Source organism: Larimichthys crocea, chromosome XVII (genome assembly GCF_000972845.2).
Source record: "Larimichthys crocea isolate SSNF chromosome XVII, L_crocea_2.0, whole genome shotgun sequence".
In the NCBI taxonomy this organism is placed as follows: domain Eukaryota; kingdom Metazoa; phylum Chordata; class Actinopteri; family Sciaenidae; genus Larimichthys; species Larimichthys crocea.
This window is the reverse complement of record NC_040027.1, coordinates 21062805-21086822: the sequence shown is the minus strand read 5'-3', so window position 1 is coordinate 21086822 and position 24018 is coordinate 21062805. Positions and strand designations below refer to the sequence as shown.

At 41.1% G+C, this 24018-nt stretch overlaps 1 protein-coding gene across 1 annotated transcript; it reads left to right on the top strand.

Moving 5' to 3' along the window:
• The first annotated feature begins 8788 nt into the window (after positions 1 to 8788).
• Positions 8789 to 23955, top strand: LOC109137962 (cortexin-1). The gene is made up of 2 exons (XM_019256809.2): positions 8789 to 8898; positions 21478 to 23955. Exon 2 carries the CDS (start codon positions 22605 to 22607, stop codon positions 22983 to 22985), a length of 381 nt encoding a protein of 126 aa, XP_019112354.1. The 5' UTR covers positions 8789 to 8898; positions 21478 to 22604; the 3' UTR covers positions 22986 to 23955.
• Positions 23956 to 24018: the final 63 nt, after the last annotated feature.

Sequence of the window (24018 nt, the reverse complement as noted above, 5' to 3'; positions counted from 1 at the left end):
CCATGGCTGCAGTGAACCCTATGTAGAAGTGCCAAAAACTGCAGTCCCATAGTAGAATGCCCAACTTCACAGCAGAAATAAACATGTTTACAGCCTGGTCCAAAAAATGTCTTTTGTCTCTATAGCTAATTTCCCTGTTCATAACAACCAAACTGAGTCTGAATTGAGCCACTGATAGTTGGGTGTCATTACAGATAGATTATCTGAACAGCCAGGCCTCTCAGTTCCACCGATGATCCACATCTTTGCCTATTTTTTGCCGAGGACTGAGCCACCACACTCTGAGCTTCACAACAAATCTACAGGTGACTTCCAGACACTAACTCCATTCTTTATACTTTCAATGATGCTGATATTAGCGGGTATAATATTTTTTTTATGTTCACCAAGCTTAGTATGGTGTGCTTGCATACTAATATTTGCTCGTTAGCAGCAAACACAAGCTAAGGCTGATGGAAATTAGATTAGCAGCCATTAGTTTAGCAGGTACATGGTCATTAAATGAATCACTGGACAAATAAAAATTGTCAAGGGATCACTGAAGTTACAACCAAATTTGATAGCAATCCATCAAATAGTCGTAAAGACATTTCACAAATGTTAACCTAATGGTGGAGCTAAAGGTATCTAAAGATAAAGTCAAAGGATCACCAACATAGGATAGGATTCATCTTCTGTATGTCGTTACCAAATTCCATGATGAGCCATCCAATAGTTACTGGACCAAAGTGATGGACTAACCAGCCAACGTTGCTATTGTTAGAGCCATGTTGCTAGCGTAGCTCAAACATTATTAACTGACTCAAGCCCCTTATTTATTAGGTTTACTTCCTTATTTTCCATCTCTTTCTTGTATACTCCCACTCTCTCACACACACATGCATCATTTCTATCCCCCTGCATCCATCTTCCCACCCATCCATCCTTACAAAGGCCAATCAGGTGACCAGAGAGATGTTTACTAAGGAGCAGCTCATAGCTCCATAAAAGGCATGACGGAGTCAGGGTTGTCGAGCCTGGAGTGACGGATTGTATCAGGCCTGCCTGGTGGAATAAATAGAGGCATTAGCAGCTCTACAGCTGGCCCATGCTACTGCTGAGGCTTACTGGCCTATGAAATGTGCAGCATGGCAGTGTCCTGGGCCTCACCACAGTGTGATGAATGACTTATATTCCTCCGCAAAGCATATTAAAGTCAGATTGCATGATGGATAGCAGGCAGAAGACAGCAGGAAAGGGGGAGAGAAAGGTAGAAGGGAGAGGATTAAGGAAGTAGGGGAGAAGGCTTTTGATAAAATATGTAAAGGGAGGAAATTAAATCCCAGACAAAAATATCAAAACTTGCACCCCACTCTCTCTACTTTATCTTACGTTTCCAGTGACTGATGAAGAGAGCAGAGGCAATTTTGAATTTTTAATGAGTCCTCTTTAGGCTGCAGCACAATGTCTGGTTTTTGTATGCCTCTTAGCTTCAGCAGAACGGTTCCTGTGCACTTGCTTCACTTCACACAGTTCAGGTGTGCTCCAAAAACGCAATATTCAGATTTTACCCATGACCCATAAATATGTGAATGAGTGCCAGTTACATTTATCTGAACTGCATGTGCCACTGAAGTGTTTCTCAATCTGTTCAAACTACAAGCAGCAAACAGTTATCATTTTTCTGTCCAACAAAAGAAGCATGCACACTTCACACTGTGGCTAATGTGCATAGACAGTATAAAATAGTATAAAACATGGACGTGGACCCTGATGTCACCCATAGGTTTCTGAAGAGCCATTGTGAAGCTCAAGTGGCTGTTCAAGGAACTGCACTTTTTTATCATTTCTATCATTTCCGTAGGGGGACAGATTGTAACACCTTCCACTCTGTCTTTCTACCTTATACAGCATATTCATTACAAAATGTTCTTAAACTATTTCGGGGATGAATGAGTCATGTTGAATTGAAATGCAATATCCGTATTACTTGCTTATTTTTTAGATGAGATTGATGTTTGTACGTAAAATATAAAGCACAGCTAGCACCTAAAAGTGCCTCTGAAACGCATTAATTAACGCATCATATTTGTTTACAGTCTGTTGTCAAGTCACTGCACCAGGGCAAGAAGTAGTCCAGCAGCAATTCATAAACTGCTGTGGTTCACAGATCATTTTAATGTACCTTATCCATATATTGGTAAAATATTCTCCTGGCTCCAGATTAGGTTAGCACCTTTAAGAATTTTGCTTGAAGACTCAATTTTGACTGAGTGGAGAAGGTTAGATTAATGCTGTGCTTTTGTCGCTCTGCTGCTATAAATTACTAAAAGACTGAGTATGGGCTCGCCTCATACTTTGTGAATAGTAGATTTTGCTCCTGGCATGAATCACTACAGGTACTGAGTCAGACTACAAACTCAGAGGTACTTAAAAGTTCTTTGGGAAGTTCTTTTAGACTCAGACTACTGCAAAATGATCAGAAATAATATTAAATTAAGTTTAAAATTACTTGTTAAATTTTATTATTAATTATATGAAAGATACATGAATGAATCAATTTGGCAATTCCATAATTAGCACTGGGGGAAAAAAAACATATTAATAAATTATTTTTATATTCTCATTCTCCACTTTACCAGTACTATTTTTGAAAATAGTCATAATTTTATGGAAATTTCCATTTTCATTAGTTAGCTGTCATCACAAGCTCAGTACAGTAATTGCTTTTACACTGTGCTGATGTGATGTCAGCGTGATGAGTGTGCATGTTTCATGCAGGCTGGATGCAGAACAGTACTGATGCTGATGGTGAAGCAGATCCGCACATGTAATTTCCTTGGTAGTCGAGCTCGCTGTGTCTGGGGAATACTGCACTCTACTTTAATGTCGGAGGGCATTGACCGATTGGCAGAAGGTTGCAATGAGTCAATAACTCAGCTGATCAAAACCTGATATATTCATTGGTGTAGGACTAACTCTGCATGGCATTTTTAACTTCGGCATCTCAAGGTGCCTCATGGGTGAGAGGAGATTGAGCCCTTGCCTCGTCATCTTTAATCACAGGTAGAGGAAGGCAGTATTGACTTATTGGCTTTGAAGTGGAGAAGTGAAGTGTTAAACAGGCCACATCGACTCCAGGGCACTGAGTGAGTCCCCGTGAGAAAATACAAGTGTTGAAAAGAGTCATAAGTATTTGTGTTGATGTGTGTGTTTGTGTAAGCATATATTGTAGAAAAAAATGCAAATGATTTGAAAGTGATGCATTGTAGCAACATGGCTGGTTGCCTTTCTGGCAAGGCTTATCCCTCATTCGTTATTAATATATTTATTATTTGTTTCATTAATTTATAGAAATGATCAATCACTTTAAACGTAGCCAGAATTAATCCTCTGGCGATGCTAATCGTGTGGAGAAAATTTGAAACGGTGCATCATCAGTCAACTGGCTCCATCAGACTCTGTTATCTGAACCAAGTGTCCTCTCATTTTAATTTAATTCAGCCTCCCCTCCCCTCCCTCCCTCCCTCCCTCCCTCCCCCTCTCTCTCTCCCCCTGTCTCTCGCTCTTGTTCTCTGAGAAGGAAAATTACACCATGAGTCACAGTACAAAATGATTTTTGGCAGCCTCGTGTGACAAACTCCTCCAATCACTGTCTATTTCTTCGTCGTGCGCAGACCTTTACAGCGTTACACTTAATTTCAAAAGCTGATATCAAACAGTCATCAATCATTTCGGTTTACGTTTTGGAGTAATAAATGTTCACAGACTCAGAATCACATAGAATAGTTAAAAAGTCTGTCCACACGAGGGCTGTTTACTTGCATAATTAAAGATCTTATGAATAACTAAGACCATGCATTACCCACACCACACTCTCCCCTGGGACAGCAAATAAATCCTCAGAATGCTCTTACCAAGGTCAGGGGTTGAGCTAATGTCTCATTAAAAACTCATTTTCCCATCACGTCAATATGGTGGAATGGGGAATGATGGACACCGTCAAGGTATTGATCGGTATATAGGTCGTTGCTCTTAAATAGGAACCCCGCCCATTTTTATATGTGTTTACCAGTCTTAGAGAGTACAAATGCATATGTGGAAAAAAGTTGTTTCAAGGATTTTGTTGCTCCAGAGGGAGCTGTGAAAACATGCCTCAAGTGATGTCACTCGAGTCCGCATTGGTTTCGTTTTCGACTACAAGTTTGAAAATAAAAATAAAAAATCTGGAAGTTTGGAGTTAGAAAGAACCGAGAACAAGTAGCCTGTTCCTGATGCTTTACCAGTGCACGACTACATAAATCACTTCTAACAGCACAACTGACTCACCGAACTGTGTGCAGTTTGATTTGCAATGTGGGTAATGCCAGCTTTTGCCAAGAAAGAATGAATGAAATAAAAAAGGTAATATCTCTGGTCAAGCTCGACTGATTTTAATACTTGTTTTTTAATATGTATATAGAGGTGTGATGCTAAATCAGCATCCTCATTTAAAAACATTTGAAAATGGACATCAGTTGCCAGATGGTGTGTTGTTCTGCCATGCCACCTTTGATAACCGTACCATCAAATTGTCGTGTTTACATATGAGCTGCTTTGTTATTCTTCGTCACAAGGTTGCTCTGTGACTGTACACTCAGTCACAGCCACACAGCATGCTAAGACCTTGGAGCTACCTGGCCAGACACTTTAGAGTAATTAAACAAAAATAGAATATCAAATGGACCGTGAAGTGTCAGTGAGGAGGAGTTGGTTTGGGACTGATGAGTGAAGGTGCGTGTGTGCCAGGGACTACTAGCAGGGTGTGTGATCTTGCAGAGTGGTGGCACTGGGACAATCCGGAGCAAAGTTGTTGAACTGTATGATTAATGTTGCTCCATAACCAGGAATGAGGGGGAACGGTTAAACCCTTTTCACCACCTCCCCTGCAGCCTACACGAAACCACAGGGGAAATGTAGCCTTTGCTCTCGGCACCCCCAACAACAGAGGACACACAAAGACACACACACATTAAAGCAGTATTTTTTGTCTATTTCCTGATCCTTGTTGGTTTAAACATCAAACACGTACAAATATCAACAAAAATCTGTGAACCAAATGAACACAGAAAGTGGCTTATTCTGTACATAGTTATGTATATTGTATGTATGTGTTTAAAATTCCATGTTGATAGCTACATGTAATTAAATGTCTAATCTTTTGCTTGTTTAGAATATATTTTCATGCATGCTGGAAAATGTGCTGCACCAGCACTCTGTTTTTCAGCCAGTAAAGCATGTTTGCTGAATCTCTTCCTCTTTTAATTCATGTTTTCATTCAACATTCATCATAGTTGATGAGCATGAGGCAGTTAAATGTCTGTAGTGCCACACATGGCTGCTGAAGCACCCACAGTGCTTCTTTTAGGGGACCAGACTTGTGTCCTTCTGCTTTTAGGACAGTCTCTCTACACTCAATTTAGCAAGGTTCCTCTGTACTACTCAATCAGACAAACCCCTACAGTAAAGTGCACACACACACACACCATAGGGGAACTGACATGGCTCTGAAGGTCACTGGCTACAAAACAGCTCTGATTCCCAGAGGTTTACATGACTTTCAGGCACCCTGTTCACTTTTCCACTTTCACTTTGAAAACATCAGCCAATGGTTGTTCTGCATATTATTGTGATAATCCATGCGCTGGTGTTCAACATGGGAGGGATTACTGCCATGAGGGACAACTGGCGTCAGGGAGAAGGAGACAATTTTCACGCTTGGCAAGAAAACCCCCTTCAAGCAACTTTGTCGTTACAACTGCACAATTCACCCCTGAAAAAAACGTGTTTATATATGATGTAATGCCTAATTAAGCGTCTACTGTAAATAGAAGCGTTATTAGATTTATTTTGGTGAGATGGTGGGTCAGGAAGTAATTTCCGCTGCTGTCAATCCGAAAATGGTACACATACACAGCTCTGAGGTTTGTCTGTCAGCACGACAGAAATGACTTGATTTGATATTAACAGATAGTATATTAGAAAAGATTTTACGCTTCAAATGGCTACGCAAATGATGCTGCTGACATCCCAGCACAAAGTTGAGGAAACTAAACCTTCAGCTTTATGAAAAACCACCAAACTGCTGCTAAACCACCACACAGATTCAGATTTTTTTTTTAGAACTGAGAAATTACAGTATTTGTTCCAAAGAGAGAGGGAAAAAATGGTTTATTTGCCTTATCATGAGAGCAAACAACATGTTGGGGAAAAGTAAATGGCGTCTGGTCAGTGTTGTGTTGGCTCGAAAGGTTAATGACGTGCGTGTTTGCTTGGAGGAGAGGAGACAACGATGCTCTTTACGGAAGAGGAGGCGTTGTACGCCCGAGGGGCTACCATAATGACACCCCTCAGATCTCATTATCGGGCTTATTGATTGGTCATGGCCACCTGCCCCTCCACCCACACACACACACACACACAGTAACAGATACAAACCCAGAAAAGATAACATTTTCACTTTGCGTACAGACGCATTTTGCACACACAGACAGAATTCTACACATATCCCTTTCAGGTTAACAAGCCAGGAGATTTTAGTCAACACAGATCTAGGCTCTACATTCACAGCCTCCTACACACAAACACACACATATTTGACCAAATACACCTGGGAAAGTGACACACTCAACATCCATAATGTACTTACACACACCCACACAGCCACTCCACAGGCGATGAACACACACTTGTGCACACTTTAAAATACATGGACATTTCAGCCCTTAATGTGAAGCTGCCATTTTGTTCCAAGAGAAAATTGCTTTAATTAAAATTAGCACAGTGATAATAGATGTACATCCAGCTGGGTTGTCAAAGGTTTGATCACTGCACCACACACTCTAACCATCATGAGATGAACCAGTGGGGAATATCTGACATTGTTCAGTAACACGTCCGTCCTGCACTTTGTTGGCAGAAATTGAAATTAAACAGACGAAATTTATATTGAAGAATAAAAAAATAATAATCTTGTGTTGCTTTGCTTTGTTCGTTTCCAACTTGACAGGTTACACATTTTCATATTCTGCCCTTAACTTAGTTTGGTAATAGATAAAGGTAAAAAGAGGATATTTCCAAATGGAGCATCAAATAAGCCCTTATTTCTTGGCAAAAACTAGTACCAGGAATTAGGTTGGCAAATTTCCCTCAACAATTACATAACTACTGTGGAGGTGAGTCTATGTGGACCAAAACTACAGCAATAAATCTAATTAAGACCGCTCTGCACGTATGACCCATCTGCCACCACTTTCCTGCTACCGTTTCCCACCTGCCATGACACTCGAGCCCTGACCCATTCTTCTGGGGACACAGGTGAGGTGACTGGCACCAGTAGCACCTGGCAGTGGTATGGCAGCAGGTGGCACAGATTGCACAGATGCCACTGGTTCCCCCACATGGACGCCACATGGACTGGAAGAGCAGTTTAAGAAATGGAGGGAGGAAGAAGGAATGAGGTGTATAGTTGGGAGAAAATGAGTTGAGGAGAGGATTGAAGAGACCAATATGGCAGAAGAACAGAGATGGAGGGCTCCTGAGTTCCCTGTAGAGACCATGTTTAAGCAATATCACGTGAGTGGGAGTGAGGCTGTACTATTTCTGTTGGCAGAGTTGAATAAAACAAACAAATCATAATGTTTGAACTGTTGAATAAAAATAATCACATTGGAGGTCATGATGCCTCGTGCCTATGATTGAATGACAGCCATGCTGATATATAGTACAACACCACGACCTCAAGTGTGATTGGTGGTTTACATAATCGTTTATTTGGCTCCACCAACACAGATAGTTCCACAACTGGACTGGGGCTGCACGGTTGCCAGGCGATACATCAACATTTTCCTGATCTTTAAGTCAACATGTTACTGCAGCCAGTCGACATTAACATTTTTGAGATGTAGCCAAGCAGTTCAAAGCCTGTGTTGTTTGCCTTGCAGTGTTAGGTTTGTATTTGTATGAGCACACCTGGAGGTTTGTGTTGAAGTATCCAGACTTCTTTCCTTAATTGCACCTGTGCCTGCCCTTTTTTAAACAAACCTCTGAGTGTAAAATTTGTGTAAAAATGCTTTTCTGTCAACTTTGGCTACTTTTATGATTAGACCTTAATAAAGAAGTCAGAGAAAAGTTGTCCATACAGTTTAAGGACCACCATTGGATTGGTCCCTTAATGGAAGGACTTTGAAGGAAGCAGCAGAGGAGGATGTTAATAAAAAGCTGATTTTGAGAATAAAATGTTTGGAGGACAAGCAAAGTGCAAAGTCACATTAATCTGACACAATGAGATGATCACACATAAAAAAAAATGTTAATTATCAAAATTCTTTACTTTTAATAGATGCAGTATTACCGAAATATTATGCCCGCAGCAGCAAAAAACAGTTTCAACAAACATGCAAGACAAAAGGCATGCTTATTGAGCAAATTTATATTATAAGCTCAATTAATTGTCAGTTAATTGTACCCCAAGGAACACCCACTAACTGTGTGTCTGTGAAGCACAACTATCCAGACAGGGACACATTAACAGACAATAATATTGCTAGGAAGTTCATTGTGCTGTAACAGATAGATATTTGTTTAATATTTTGCATTTTGCACAAATGTTTTCATGACAATAGACGATTGTGTTATGTATTATTTATGTATGTATTTTTGTGTTGAGGGCATCTTTGTGATTGGCTGTACACCCTTAGGGAGGTTGGAGTGGGTGGGGAGCTTTAAGAGCCTCTGCCTGCTTGCCGTTGTGTCTCCCAGCAAAGCAGCGCTCAGCAGCAACAGCAGCAGCAGCAGCAGGAGGAGGAGGAGGAGGGGGTACGTCGAGCGCATCACAAAGTTTGAGGCTGCAGCGGACACACGTACAGGACATCTCATCAGGTTTGTGCAATATTCTGTCCAATATCTGCAATCACACTGCTTATGATGCCCGTATTATTAAAAAAAATCAGCCTAGTCAAAGCAAGATAAATCCGCACCTGACATTGATTTATAGGAGATTGCGACGCGAAATACTGTAGAGAATGACTTGCATGTCTTTTAGTGTCTGTTTAAAATACTGTACTGTAAGTTTGAAGCGATTCCCGTTTGATTGGAGTCTAAACTTTCGAAGTTATCCTCTCGCTACAGATGCTTTTATTCTCCTGTTGACCAATGCAGTCTGCCTTGTCAGTTTAAGTTAAAGAAAAAAACACTTCCAGCTGATACCAGGAGACCTGCTGCCAAAGAGCAGCATCAGATGCTTCTGTTGCTTTGGAAATACACAGGAGTGCTAGAGATGAGATGCAATTTAAAATACCAGGAAAAAATATTTTAAATTCTGCAAATATTGTAGACTATTATATAAACAATATATCATTTGTCCTGAGATTATCACTACATGACCAAACCTGCTCACTTTGATTTATTCGAAACCACAAACCACCAGGTTACCACATCATGGACCAATGTGCCATGAAATTACTATGACAATACTTGTGTGGCAAGACAGAATTCCTTCTCCCCTTTTAGCCCTGAGCAAGGCACCTTCAGGAAATGTGGATTGAATTATTGTGCTGGATTGGGTCATGTGAACCCCCCCCCCCCCATAGGTGAGCGGGATAGCAGAGATGCATACATTCTGAACAGCGAGCAGCAGTATAAGTGAATTTAATTTAGAACTGTCACTCAGAGAAAAATCTCATTTTCACTTCATAATGTATGTTGGTAGGACTTAGTATGGATATGTGAATTATTATGAACTCATACATGACTTTGTGCATGAAAAGATGCACATGTATCTATGAAAAAGACATAAACATCATCAATAACTCAGAAATAATGATGATTCAAATGCCTCAGTTGTTGCATGAATTACATATTGTTCTTGCGTTAAGTCATGCATGAGATACTGTCCATTTTTGTGTATTTCTGATAATTCATTACTACATACGACATAATACTACATCAATTAATTCAGGCTTTTTCATGCATAGTTCGTGTACCTTTACTATACTGTACCCATATTTTGAATTTGCTCTTCAGGTTTTATATTGATGCTGATAGGACCAAACTAAGCGCTATGTTGTCAGTGAATGCGACTCTATCAATGATCGACTCCTGTCAGTTATTATGTAATTTGATCTGGTTCCTGGCCATGGAGGTGTAGGCTTTGGACTGTTCTCCACCTTATCATTTACCCACAAGGACTCTGAAATCTGTGCCAGGCGTTGGACGCAGCCTTCATGGCTGCTCCCATCCGTATATTCTCACGTTACAGTGACAACTGCTGAATAATTAACCACGACTTGTTAACAGTAATGAGTAATCTGAGTTTTTGGTATCTAGAATCTGATGGAGGTTGTTGAACAGAGGACAGAACTCCACTGCTGTTCTTAGATTAAAAATGTAAGAGAGAACTGGACTCTCTCAGCTTGAATGTAAATTAATAGGCAAGCTCATCAAAGTATGCTGCTGAATGCTACATTGCAATAAGTAGCAATAAGCAGCCCTAAGCAATAAGTAGCTGCACATCATTTTCTCATTTTCTTGAGTTTTTATAGAAACAAAACTGCAAAGACAGACTTCATTGGGGTGTTTTATGAATTCTGTCTTTTATATTGGTCTGACGAAGGCTGAAATTTTACTGTAATACCTCATAACAAGCCGCAGTCCTCTGGTGGGACACTCATTACAAATACATGCTGTGCCATTAGCTATTGCCACTGCTATATTGTTAAAATGCACAAAACCAAAAAAAGTTTGTAATAGTCACAAAGCTTCCGAAGATGTGAGACATCAAATATATCATTTAAAAAATAGTTTTGGTTTTATTTTTTATTTTATTTTATTTTTTTGAATGAAGAATTGGAAAACACTGTATTTGTGTCACTGTCACACAAAAGTAAAACAAGGTGAAACTGCACGTTAAGGGGTTCATAAATAAACATGAAAATTAGCGTGTGCCACTTTTCCTTATTGCCCACTCTCAGTTTACCACTTCTGATAAATACACAGCACGCCTGCCGATCACGTGTCACGCTGATCGGCAGGAAGCTGACAGTGTCATCGTGTAATGACCTGTAATGAGAGGAGAGATGGAAAAGAAAGAGAAAACCAGAGAGAGGGTTTACTACAAACCCTCCTAACACCCCTGTCAGGATATACAGTATTACATGGGGCACATCAGTGAATGAGGCTCATCACACAGCTGTCTCACTGTGTCACTGCCAATCTGGGTTATTACATTTGATATCTTATAGAATGTATTTTCGCTTGCTTTATTACATTGTTCAGGCCTTGTTTTGAAGCTGCTGAGTGAGGTGGTAACTCAAATGTTTCTGCATCGTTCTGATCGCTATAATTTAAATTTCATGATGTAGCTCTCAAATTACTTTCTCACGTTGAAGCATGGAACAAGAAATCACCTGTGCATTTTGCGGTACTTCACTGTATTGCTCCTGAAATAATAGCAATGTCACACTGAGAGTGATTCAATTTGGCTCTATATAATATGGCAACATAGCACATACGGGGTCATAAACATCCTATTTGCTGTATCGTAAAGAGCCCCCTTCTGCTCTCATGAACACCAGCGGGAAGGTGGAGCGGCTTCTGTAGAAAATGACTTGTGTCTCAGTATACAGAAGACGTAGAGGAGTCTTCATGGGTCTTCAACCTTGACAAGTGAGAGTGAGGCGATCCTTGAAGATGTAGCAGGTTTGATTTCCTGTTGTAGATCAAGCATCAAATATTCATCAAACCCATAATCTATAGCCCTTCGATAACAGACGCAAGATTTTATTGTCCCTGCTCCATCTCAGCTCAGAGCCTCAGATCCCAGAGGAGCTCCCAGTCTATTAACTCGTCTGGAAATACTAGAAGAGAGCCAATTCACTGATTGGAATGAAATCTGCTGATGGACCCTGAAGTAAAGTGAGCAGATACGATCTCCTTTCTTTTGCCCTAGATGTGTTTGGCCTAACCTTTTCTGGTCTGCAAGGCTTTAAGCCACCCGCCTCCGCCCACCGCCCCCACCCATCCGGTCTCACCCCTCTCTCTCCATTGTTAGCTCAGTAATCAAATCAGCTGAACAGACTACCTTCACTTCAGCAAGGTGATATGCCCGTGTCTTTGTGATGACTTTTCTTGTGTGTTTAATCCATGCTTAAGGGTCCAACTGGTAGCTTCAATTGTCGATGGGGATCAGAGACTGAGCAGCGCCCTGCTGAGTGAAGTTATTTCAGCTTCACTGTTTGAATCAGCACTTTGCCATTGTTGAGTATTTAAAGCTCTCTTTCTCTTTCTTCAACCGTAGACTGTATTCGCACCCTGATTTTGTACTTTCACATTCATGGGTGTGGGCCATATGTGTTCTTGCATCGCTGACTGAAAAGTATTGTTGTTCATCCTGGCTCAGAGTTGTTCTGATCTCGGTTCATTTCCTTTTACAGTCTACAACAAAGTTTCAGACTTTTTTTTTTGCTGACTCTAAGTCCTGCCACCTTGCTTTTGAACAAGTGTTGTGTGGGCAGGGCATGTAATATATATGGCCTTCATCGTGGCTGGCACAGGCTCTGCTCTGTCCCCCGTGGACTTGACAGAATGGCTGCCTGATGGAAGGAAAGTGCTGTCCTCTGACTTTAAGAGTGCTGACATCTCCATATTGCCCCTCCACCACACCCCACACGCACACACACACACACACACACACACACACACACACACACACACACACACACACACACACACACACATCTCCTCCTCGACCTGCTACGCTCCCCTGGTGGCTGCCGACCTCTGCTCTGTCTGAATGCAGACGTGAATCATAGGGTTTACCGTTTTGCTCTCCACCTTTCTCCTGCTCTGTCTCCTCTTCCCTTCTGCTTTAACTTACCTCATATTTCATCTGACATCCTCTCACCTCACCACCAGCTACAACCATCAGCAGCAGCAGGGGGTCTATACAGGGTGAATTGTAGGGTTAGATCGGCTTTAGCACCTGCTCTCATGCTCACTTGCACTAACCTCCAGTCCTCTTTATTGCCCCATTAAAACAGAATAATCCTTTACATAAAACTTTTGTTTCTGACTCACTCATCATCATCGTCACACAATCATCCACCTACCCCTGACCTGCCTCTTCTTATGCACTGGGACTCCTCCGTCCTCATCACTGTGTGAATATTTCATGCCAGTGCTTTATGAATTAAATGTAGGATGTAGGTGGATATGATTGGGCTGATATTTATTTATACAGGTTGAAAAAATAGGGGGAGGAGAGGGAAGTGATGACAGAGGGATTGATGGAATTGATGGTCAGATATGACAGAGTTGATTAAGGTGGTGAACGGGTGATAAAGGTGGTTTCTTTTGCTGCCTGTCAGCGCGCCGGCATCAGTGATTTAGATGGCTGGAAACAACTAATATGTTTCATGACTCTCTTGCCTTTGAGTCAGCCCCTGAGGTGCTTCATAGCAGAAAGAAAAAAAAATCACATTTAGAGCTTACACAGTCATGACTAGGTGAAATAAAATTCAGAAATAGATTTGCTCTGTGAGAGTGTGCATTTTTTTATTACATTTTTATTGCCATTATTATTTTTTGTGACATGTCCTCTTTATTGAACAGGGCACAGCAGAGCCAGAGTGAATGCTAGTTGTGAAATTTCAAATAAAGGTCTTTTGAGCTTATGAAGTGATGCCCAGGAATAATTTCAAACCTGTGCTTTATATCAATTTTTTGTGAACCTGTGGTTAAAAAACAAATTCTGAGAACACATTATTTCAACATTTAGGTGATAGAAAATAAACTGAGCAATTGTAATTGTTTGTCAGTACCTCAGAACAGATTTAAAGCAGGAAAATGTTTGTAAAACTAAACTATAAGACTTTGAGCCTTAACTTTGCGCCTTTCTTTTCGTTCTCTAAGCAAATATCTTTTTGAACATGAACATTGACACAGTTCTTCGTATGCACAAAGAGCTCAATGTATCACAAATGTGCACAAATATGACTGACACAGACACACAGAGAATGTAGTTTATGATATTTACATTTTTAAGTGTTCAGAGTAAAAATCCTGTGGAGCTGTTTTGACTCTATTGGTCTACATAAACCCCCCACTGCATGTACATAAAGTAATTTATTACATTGCAATGTAATTTGCACTATCTTTGTTACAGTTTGAGTTGACATTGGATATTGGTGACCAGTGGTGTTGTTGTTAAAGCTGATTCAGATTTTGACATCAAATGACAAAAGTTAAAAGAAGCACAACATAGATGCTACTGAGCACCTATTGTGAGCCAAATTAGGACTCGGTACATTATGAGTCAGTGATCTACTCTTATCGGGACACTCATACATATACACTTATGACTGTCTGACCAATCACAGAATAGGACATTCAGGACCCAGTCCTCTTCCTCCTATGAAGAATTATATTGGAGGCCTATATACAGAATTGACTCCTGTTCCCCAGGTGGCAGTCGGTGACCTCTGTCAGGGAGAGTGATGCAAACAACCAGGAGAGAGGATGGAGTAGATCGGAGACTAAACAAAGGGCAGCGTCTCCCCCTCCTCTTCCTACCTGCTGTCTGATCCCCTGATCCGATCGTGCTTGGTGTTGCTGGGAGCAACGTTCAGTCTGACATGTAGCACATGACCCTATCAGAGGTGATGTTCTGCTTAGCAGCTGTACCTGAATCAGGCCTCATTGTGTTTAGGTCAAACAGAAAGCTTGTCTTGTTTCAAAATGAATACAGATTGAGAATCTTGAATAATTGAATATTGATGCAGGAATGACCTTGAAAACCCTAAATGTGCTGATGGACAAAATAGACTGTGTGTTCATCTGGGCCGGTGATAAAATGATAGATTGTAGGCAGCTCGGAAGATGGAATTGCTCAGCTGCATTGAGAATCATGTTTTTTTTTTTCCTCCCTTTGCTCCTTCATCTGTGTACAAGTCCATTTGTCTTTCTCTCTATATCTTCACCCCTTGTTCAATTCTCCTGCTTCACTACAATATAAGTTTCTCTGTGTGCTGATGTGAACAGTTTCCTACGGTTGTGGAGCACTTTTTCTCTCTACAAACGCCTGGCGGTGCAATCCATACTTCACACCAATGAGCAGTGAGCAGTGGGGATGTACACATATTTATGACAACCGACAGATTGTTGAAGAATACATCGATATTAAGTGTACTGCCCTCCTTGTTGTGTCGCTGTACCTCTTTTGTTTTTAAAAGGTCAGCAGTCTTGAGTGCTTTCCCCTTCTCATTTGCATGTTCGCTCAGTGAAAAAACAGGGCGCTCTCTCCCTCGGTCTGTCTTTATATCTGCCACTCACACACAAATACACACCTTTTTGTACATAAGTAAGTGTGTACATGCAGCCCAATGGCTGGTTGTGTTGGAACAGCAGAATATTTAATTGCCCAACTTTATCACCATTACTGTAGCTACTGAGTGTCTGCCAGCCTTATTATGACGAGGGCTATCTGAGGAGCTGGCTGGTCAGGAGCTGAGCTGCTAGCCAAGTGTAAAGACACTTTGTCTCTCTGAGGTGCTAAAAATACTGTGTTTTGGTCTGTGAATTTGTGTGTGTGTGGAAATGTGTGTGAGTCCTTCCTTTAGAAGATGTATTTTAAAAAAAAGGTTATGGTACATGTGTTAAAGTTAGATAAAGTTGCTGTTTGGAGATCGTTTATTGTTGCACACAGCTCAGGGTGACCTGGTCCCCATCGTCCTCATTAGCCACAGACACACGGCAGGTATCAGCTCCCTGAGGTGACGAATGAACCCAGACAAACACCCACAGATCACAGCAAAAAAGAAAATCAAACATATCAATAAGGCTTAATGATGGATGATGTCGATACATTCCCATTGTACACCCCTCTCATCATTTAACAAGATGTGTGTGCGTATGCAGTTTATGTGCTCCTCTGAGTCTGGTATATTTTCTTTTGTAAACTGATGTGGAAGGGGGATCCTGAGCTTGTGGATCTCACGCAGCTCCCCTTTGCCTTTTCTTCAGGTCCACTTTATCTTTATAAGCAGAAAATTGGAAAGGGTTAATTCAATTCCCAGCAGGCTGCGGCTGAGACTGGGAACATTTAGCATCTCTTTCTCTCCGTCTCTCTCCCTCCATCTCTTTCTCTCTCCCTTTCTTCTCCCTTTCGCGTTGTTTCTTCTAAAGTCTAATTACTTTTAGAGAGTGGCTTTACTCAGGCTATAAATAATGACAAATCAAGGCTGTCTCTGTGCTGAACCCCGTGGAGGCTGGCTCGGTTGGCTATCTGTGTGCTTGTAGGGGGAGGACAGTGGTGACCTGTGGTTTTCCTGTTGAAAAGTTTGCAGTGTTCCTATTTTCTTCTTCTTCTTTTTCCGTTTCATGTGAAATTTGTGCGACTCTGGGTATCTGTGTTGGTGTCCTCCTCTGTAAGTTGCTTTGGATAAAAGCGTCTGCTAAATGCAATGTAATGTAATGTAATGTAATGCACGAAAGACAAGAGAGAGAGAGCACACACTCCAAAGTTCTATCAAAACAAATAGTGAGACCAGCTGTCAAAGACAGTGTCATATTTTTGTATAAATGTCCCCAAACGTGCATGTTTTATTTCTTTATGGTTGTCTAAATTAGAATCAAAGTGATGAATTAAAGAATCAGAAAAAAACCTTTCCTCACACATAAACTGATTAATGTGGCACCACAAATCGGGCCTTTTTTCTTGCCCTTTTAAGCTCTCTTGTCAAATATGATCAGTAGCTACTGGAAAATGTCAGATGAATTTTAACTTCAGCCTGATTACATTAACTTTACTTGGCTTCTTTTAGCATTGAAGTCTTTGCATCTCATTACCATTTGGGAGCCAGAAACTGCATGTTTAGTATGTATGTAGCATGTATAAGACGTGTACAAAGATGTCAAATAACATACTATAATATAGCACCAGCTATAAGCGTGTATATAATACAGATGTTATAATATAAATTTATAGCTGTTGACATATCCTCTACATAAGATAAACACTTAATGTCCTTATAGTTACTTAGAACAATATTATATTATATTATATTATGTTATATTATATTATATTATATTATATTATATTATATTATATTATATTATAAACTATTTATTAAATGTTCATATACTGCAGAGTTTCCTCCATAGGATGGCTGGCCTAAGCTTTAGAGATAAGATGAGGAGCTTTGACATTTGAAGGGAACTCAGTGAAGAGTCATTCGCATAGAGAGGAGCCAGCAGAAGTCGTTCGGGCATCTGATTAGGATGCCTCCTGGGTTCCTTCCTCTGGAGGTTTTCCAACTGGGAGGAGACCCCGGGGTAGACCCAGAACTCGCTGGAGGAATGACATATCTCATCTGGCCTGGGAATGCCTCGGGATCCCCCAGGCTTGAAAATGTTGCTACAGAGAGAGTTTTCAAAGACGCCCTGCTTAGTCCGCTGCCATGGTGTCCGACCCTGGATAAGCAGAGGAAAATGGATGGAAACTGCTTTAAAATGCTGAACAGGAACACTTTACACTAAAGTGTAACCTAAGTGTTTGAACTTGACTTTAGATTACAGTAAAGAGTGTAAAGCACTGAAACTGTGTATGTATCTCTCTGTCTCTCTCTGTGTGTCTCTCTCTCTCTGTGTGTCTCTCTCTCTCTGTGTATGTGTGTGTGTGTGTGTGTGTGTGTGTGTGTGTGTGTGTGTGTGTGTGTGTGTGTGTGTGTGTGTGTGAGAGAGATAATGGGAGTTGGATAGAGGAGGATAAAGGTGACACCTTGGTCACCTGAGAGGTAACTAAATTATTTTCAGCTCTCTTCATTTCATTTACCCTGATGAGTTCTGTCAACGGTAGCTTGACTGATGGCTCTTTGAGGAGGTGATGAAAGTTGGCCTAGTGTTGTGTGTGCCGTGTGTGTATGCTATGTGTGTGTGTGTGTGTGTGTGTGTGTGTGTGTGTGTTTAAGTGAATCTGTGTCTATATCTAAGCAAATAATGTAATATGCCTACTTTTGCATCCATTTGAATGTGAATGAGATCCCTCTGGTGCAGTTGCATGTGTGTGTGTGTGAGATAGAGGTGTCAATTTGAGGGCTTTTCGATGAAGACTGACTAGTAGCCGCTTCGCTTCCCTTCATCTTAGGAGGTCTCGCTGTGGTGCTTTGAGGAAGTGTCCTGGAGGAGAAATGGAGTGGGCGAAAACTAATGCGAGTCAAGCGGTACGAGGCTGATGGACGAGCGCGTGCGGGCGCGTATGTAGGTGTGTGTGCGTGTGTGTGTGTGTGTGCGTGTGTGTGTGAGGCTGATGGAGGGTGATGGTGGGAGTGAGACTTAACGAGGAGGAAAATAAGCTGAGCAATCTCTTGTCTGTCCTCCCATCTACCTCCCAATGACTTATTCACACATACACACATATACACTCTTATACACACACACACCTCGGCAGCCTATGACTGAACTATCTGACCACTGACTCTACAGAGGCTTGTTGCAAAGGCAGGAAGTTAGTTCCTTTTTATAAAATCGATCGTTCTGAATACGTTTTACACTCAAAGCTGTTCACGACTACAGTTCATTGCTTAGATAAATCAGAAGTAATGGTATACCTGCTATTACATGATGAATTAGTGAGAGATAATGGAAAGACATTCATAGAGGAAATTACCCGCATGTGTGGGTTTTGCCCCTTGCCTGCGTTGTTCTTTTTTTTAAATGTGTCTTTGCGCTCACTTGTATTTAAAGTGTATGTGTGTTTGTGTATATTTTTTGTGCAGTGACCATCTGTCCCGAGCAGAGTTTGTATTTAACCTCCACACCTTTTGAGTACAGATTACCATAAAATATGCCTCTGGCACTCTCTGAAGCAGTTGTGTATTGACTTATTTGCCTGATTGGATCTGTGTCCTCGTACAAACAGCATTTGATTGGCGTTTTTCTGACCCTTCTGTATGTTTTGTTGCACCTGGGAGTAATTTAGTTTACTCCTTTATCCTTATTGGCAGTGGTGAAGGAAGTATTCAGATCCTCTGCTTAAGTAAAAGCACTAATGTCACACTGTATAATGCAGAGAAATGTCCCCTGTGACTCTGTCATTAGATTATTATGTCTCATGCTGATGTCAAAGCATTTTGTTGCTGTAGCTGGTTGAAGTGTTTCTGCAACTAATGATTATTTTCATTATGGATTAATCTGCTGATCATTTTCTGGGAAGCTGGAACCATTAAATGTTTTTGCATGAAGAATTACTCAAACAACTGTCATAATAGTTGCCAATTCATTTTCTGTCAATCGATTAACTGACTGATTGTTTTAGCTGTTTTTTTTTTTGGTGCAAAAAATCTGTAGAGTAGCTAATAAAAGCTGTCAAATACATTTAGTGAGGTAAAAAGTACAATATTTCTCACAGCAGACATTTTGACTAGTAGTAGTAACAGTAACATTAACAATGGCTCTGAAATACTATAGTGTCCATGGAAGCCATGACAATGAGTCAGCATAAACAACACCAGGGTCGTGCCAAAATTCACTCCCTGTTTGATGCACCTGATGCAGTTTCAAATTTCTGCTCTATATAATGCCCAAACAATCCCATCGCACAGCGAACGTGTCCATGGCATATACTATTTCCTGCTAACAATGCTATAATGCATTGTATTTTACTTGTAATTATAACATGTTTTAATGTTACATGTCTTCTGTGAAAAAGCTTATTCTAACATACAGCTCTTCCACCTTCCACCTGGCCAGAAGTCTAATTAGCCTGATTAGTCTAATTTGCCACACCTCATGATCCTGCTGTTACTGACCGACATTTCCATTAATCACTTTTACAAAGGACCGGCTTATGTTACAGCTTGGCAATTAGCAGATCATTCTGGTAATGCCATAACAACCTAAAAGGATAGTATCAGAGTCACAACATCATCCGTAATAAACCTAATAATAATAGTTTAATCAATGTAAAAAGCCTTACAGCTTGATAACGGTTGAAAAGCTTTTCTGATCTGAAGCTGCAGATGTGTGACGGTGTCCATCATAAAAATGTCCTTGAAAACAGTTTCAAGGTTTTCTCACATATTTTTGGGTTTTGCAGCGACACACGTGTGCGCACACACACACACACACACACACGCATACACACACATGCACACAGCAGTTCTGTTTGTACCCACGCAGAAGTGCACATTCATTCACAGTGTGAGTGCCACCTCCCAGGTGTGTCCTCCTGCTGCCAGGCTGAGTCTGATGCACCAACCACCCTGGAGACACTGGCTGATGAAGTAGCAGATAGAAAACCTTTGAACTTAAAGTGACACAGACAGAGAGAGAGAAAGACAGACACAGAGAGAGCGAGAGAGAAAGAGAGAGAGAAAGAGAGAGAGATGTGAGTATGGAAAAGGCATTTTGCCATGGTCATGTAGAGGAAAGTCAGCCCGGTTTGTGCCAGCAAACCTTTCGTCTCTCCTCTGTTCTGCTGCCTGTTCACCACAGGAACGTCTGCTCTACTCATCCATCTTTACCTCCTCTATCAATCTTCATAATTTGCTTTTTATCTTTCCCTGTTTTCTGTCCATCCTACATACCTATTTTTATCTCGATACATTGAGTCACTTGTCTGTCTTTCTTTTCACCTTCTGTCCCGTGTGCTCTGTCCAAAGGGGCAATAACTAAGTCAGACTTGACTTAACATACATTAACTTGAGATTTAAAAGCACTTTCTATTAGTGTCTCTTCCTCTTTCCAACCATCTCTCTTTGTCCTCCTCTCTCCCTCTCGATCCTCTCCCATCGTCTCTTCACACACACACTCTGCACATCTCTCTGTATCACGTTTGTCTAAGCAAATAGCTCAGTCACCACTCTATTCAGATGGGTGAGCAGGTAAAAATGCTTTGCGTATTGCGTTTCCTCCATGATTTGAAACCTGGTCCGCCACAGGAGATGTGATTTTAGATTATTAATGAGGCTCCACAGCACTTTGTCTTTTCCTCCATCATGTGAGCAAATGAATAAAGGGGGTCAACAAGTGAGCAAATGGTCCACTGTAACTGCACTGACAAATGAGGGTGATATAATGTGGTATCAGTGTTTATAATCATGCATTCATTACTGCTAATGCAGCCGTAATGACACCATAATCAGCGTGCTAATTGAGTGTCATTACAAAGGATGCTGGTGCTGTGTTCTCCCCCACAGATGCCTAATGTCACTGTCACTGTTACTTATTGAGCAAAGGGTGATAATAATCACATTGTATGATGAAATGAGAAAGGAATTACTTAATCTGCTCCTTATGGTCCATATTAGAAACAGAAATCAGTCCTAATGGAAAAGATGTGCAATGTTTTATTTTAACTGTGCACTGATGTTGTGCAGATAAAACACTCCAGTTAAAGCTTTATTAGTGACATTTTTCGGGAATTATCTCAATGCTTTATTAACCAGGTGCCTCTTGTTCTTTCAGGCGGTGAGTTAAAAGGAGCTGCATTCGCTCGCTGGTTGCACAGCCTCACCAGGAACATCCGATGACACCACGTCTGGTAACAAACCATCTGTCATGTCTGCTGAAGATGCTTGGAAAAACCCCGTAAACAGATTCTGCGTTCAATAGAGTGAAGATCAAACCTGATGAAGCCACTTTCGCAAACACAAATTCTCAGAAGCTTCTAACTCATTTTCTACCTCTTGATGCTTTTTTCCTTTCAAGAGATGCAGTTTTTCTGCAGATCGTCCCAATTTTTTTGAACACTCGACATCTCAGACCCGCTTGTAAGCAGAAAAAGGGAAACATTTGCATTTCATCAAAGCGAAGGTGTTTAATATTCAAGACCATTGATCCACTGACCTCCTGATCTAGTTAGATCTAGTTACCTACACACAAACACCCACACATACAGACACACGCATTGTGTTGCTGGCCTCTGCAGATGCTTCAGATAGTCTTGTGTTTGTAACACCTGGGTCTGACTATAGTGGGTGTCAGAAGTCCATCTGCACACTATTAACTCCCATCGAGAACACTGACCTTGAATGTGATCAGACACGTTTGTGTGTTTGCATTAGCAGGAGGAAGTGTTACGTCCTGTCTGCTCTGATTGTGAGTGAGAATGAGAACTGATGTGGCAGAGCGGCCTTGATAAATAGTCTAAAAACATTACTGCCTGAGGGCCGGCCACTCAAATAAGAAAGCCATAGAGCTTCATTACTCTTTTTTAGTCAGTTCCTCAAAATGCGTGATACTAAAAAAGTAGTCCATATTAATTGAAAAGTGTGTGTGTATGTGTCTGACACATTGTCAGAGCAGATTAGGGCCAGACCTTTCTGGGTTATGTTACTTTGATGAATCTAGATTTGACTAAATAATCTGGCCAGCTGAGGAAGACATTGCATTCTCTGACCTGAAGACTGTTCTGACGTCTTCTTACTTGTTAACTACCTGCTAACTAATGTGACCTAATTTCTTATTCAGGCAACATGTTCTTTACCTAACAAACTGGGTCTACAATATATAACTTGTAAACCACCCTCTTACTAAGCCTCATAATCAAACTCCCAATCTCCAGTTTGGCCTTTCCTTCTGCACCACTCCTCATGAACACCTTCCCTTCCTTCTCCTCACCACCTCCCAATACACCAACCATCCAGTCAGTGTGTAAGCCCTGCCTTCGGGCCCCGTGGAGGATGAACGATGTGCCCACACTTGACTACGAGTTGCTGCTGTCCCCGGCCAGCTCCTCACTCACCGGTAGCCCTGGCGGTGGCAGCAGCAGCCCCCCTCTGACTTTGATTGGGGTGGACAATGAGCAGCGCACCGCCCTGGCCTTTGTAGGCCTCCTCATGCTCTTCCTGGTCTTCCTGCTGGTCAGGTGCTTCAGGATCCTGCTGGACCCCTACAGCCGCATGCCTGCATCATCCTGGACTGACCACAAGGAGGGGCTGGAGAGGGGCCAGTTTGATTATGCACTGGTATAGGGTGATGTGTAAAGAGGGGGTCGAAAAGGGGTATATTTCATTGCACATAGACAAAACAGGAGAGGTGTGTGTCTCTGTATTGCAGTCTGTGTACTGGTGTAAATATGAGACTGCAGGATGCTGTGTACCATAACAAGTCTGGTTCAACACCAGGCACGCAGACATCTGGAATCTTTGTGAGCCAAACACTCACCCAAACCCAGATGTTGGAACATGAAGGACCGATATAATGAGCTGCACAGCTGCCTTAACCTAACCTACTGTACTAGTCGAACATGCTACTATATCACATCACTTTAGGACTAGGTTTTCCAAACTCAAGAGCTTGTATCTTGAGTATCATACACAGTAAGATTTCCAGAAAAGCCACATTCACTCATGACTCATGACATAGTTTATAATCACTGTGTAACGAGTTTACACTTGAGCAGACGCCCCTTTAATGAACAAATGTCCATTGTTAAGCATCCGAGTGTTTAGTGCTGATCCAGGAGCACAAATCTTCACATTTGTTTTGATTTTGGACACTGATCCTCGAGCAGCACTGCAGTTTCAGATGCTTCTAAAGGTCCACGCAGGTAGTTTGTGTCTCCATCAAATTTTGTCAGTGTATGTTTTGTGTGTAATTGTGTCTATAACTGAGAAGCCATATTGAAACTATATAATCTCTTATTAGTGCGAGTAGAGTTTATGTTCACTGATCGATTCCTTTGCTTTAGTCAGCCTGCCAAGTGTGGTGATGAAGCAAACAGCAACCTTTAGGCAAAAGAAAGCTTTATTTTTCTATTCTTGACTCAAATTTGGGAGTCTCCTTTTTGCTATCTTTCTGTCCTCTTCCTCTTACTGTATCAATCTTTAGACTGTGGATTTTTGAGGTAGTCATGCAGCCACCTCTTAGAAGGCAAAGCAGGTAGCTTTGCTTTTTTGTGTGTTTTTTAATTACATATTTTTCTGACTATCTGCTTTGTTTTTTAAACACTGGGATGAATCAATAAAAATAAAAAATAAAAATAAAAAAAGGTTTTTCTTGTGG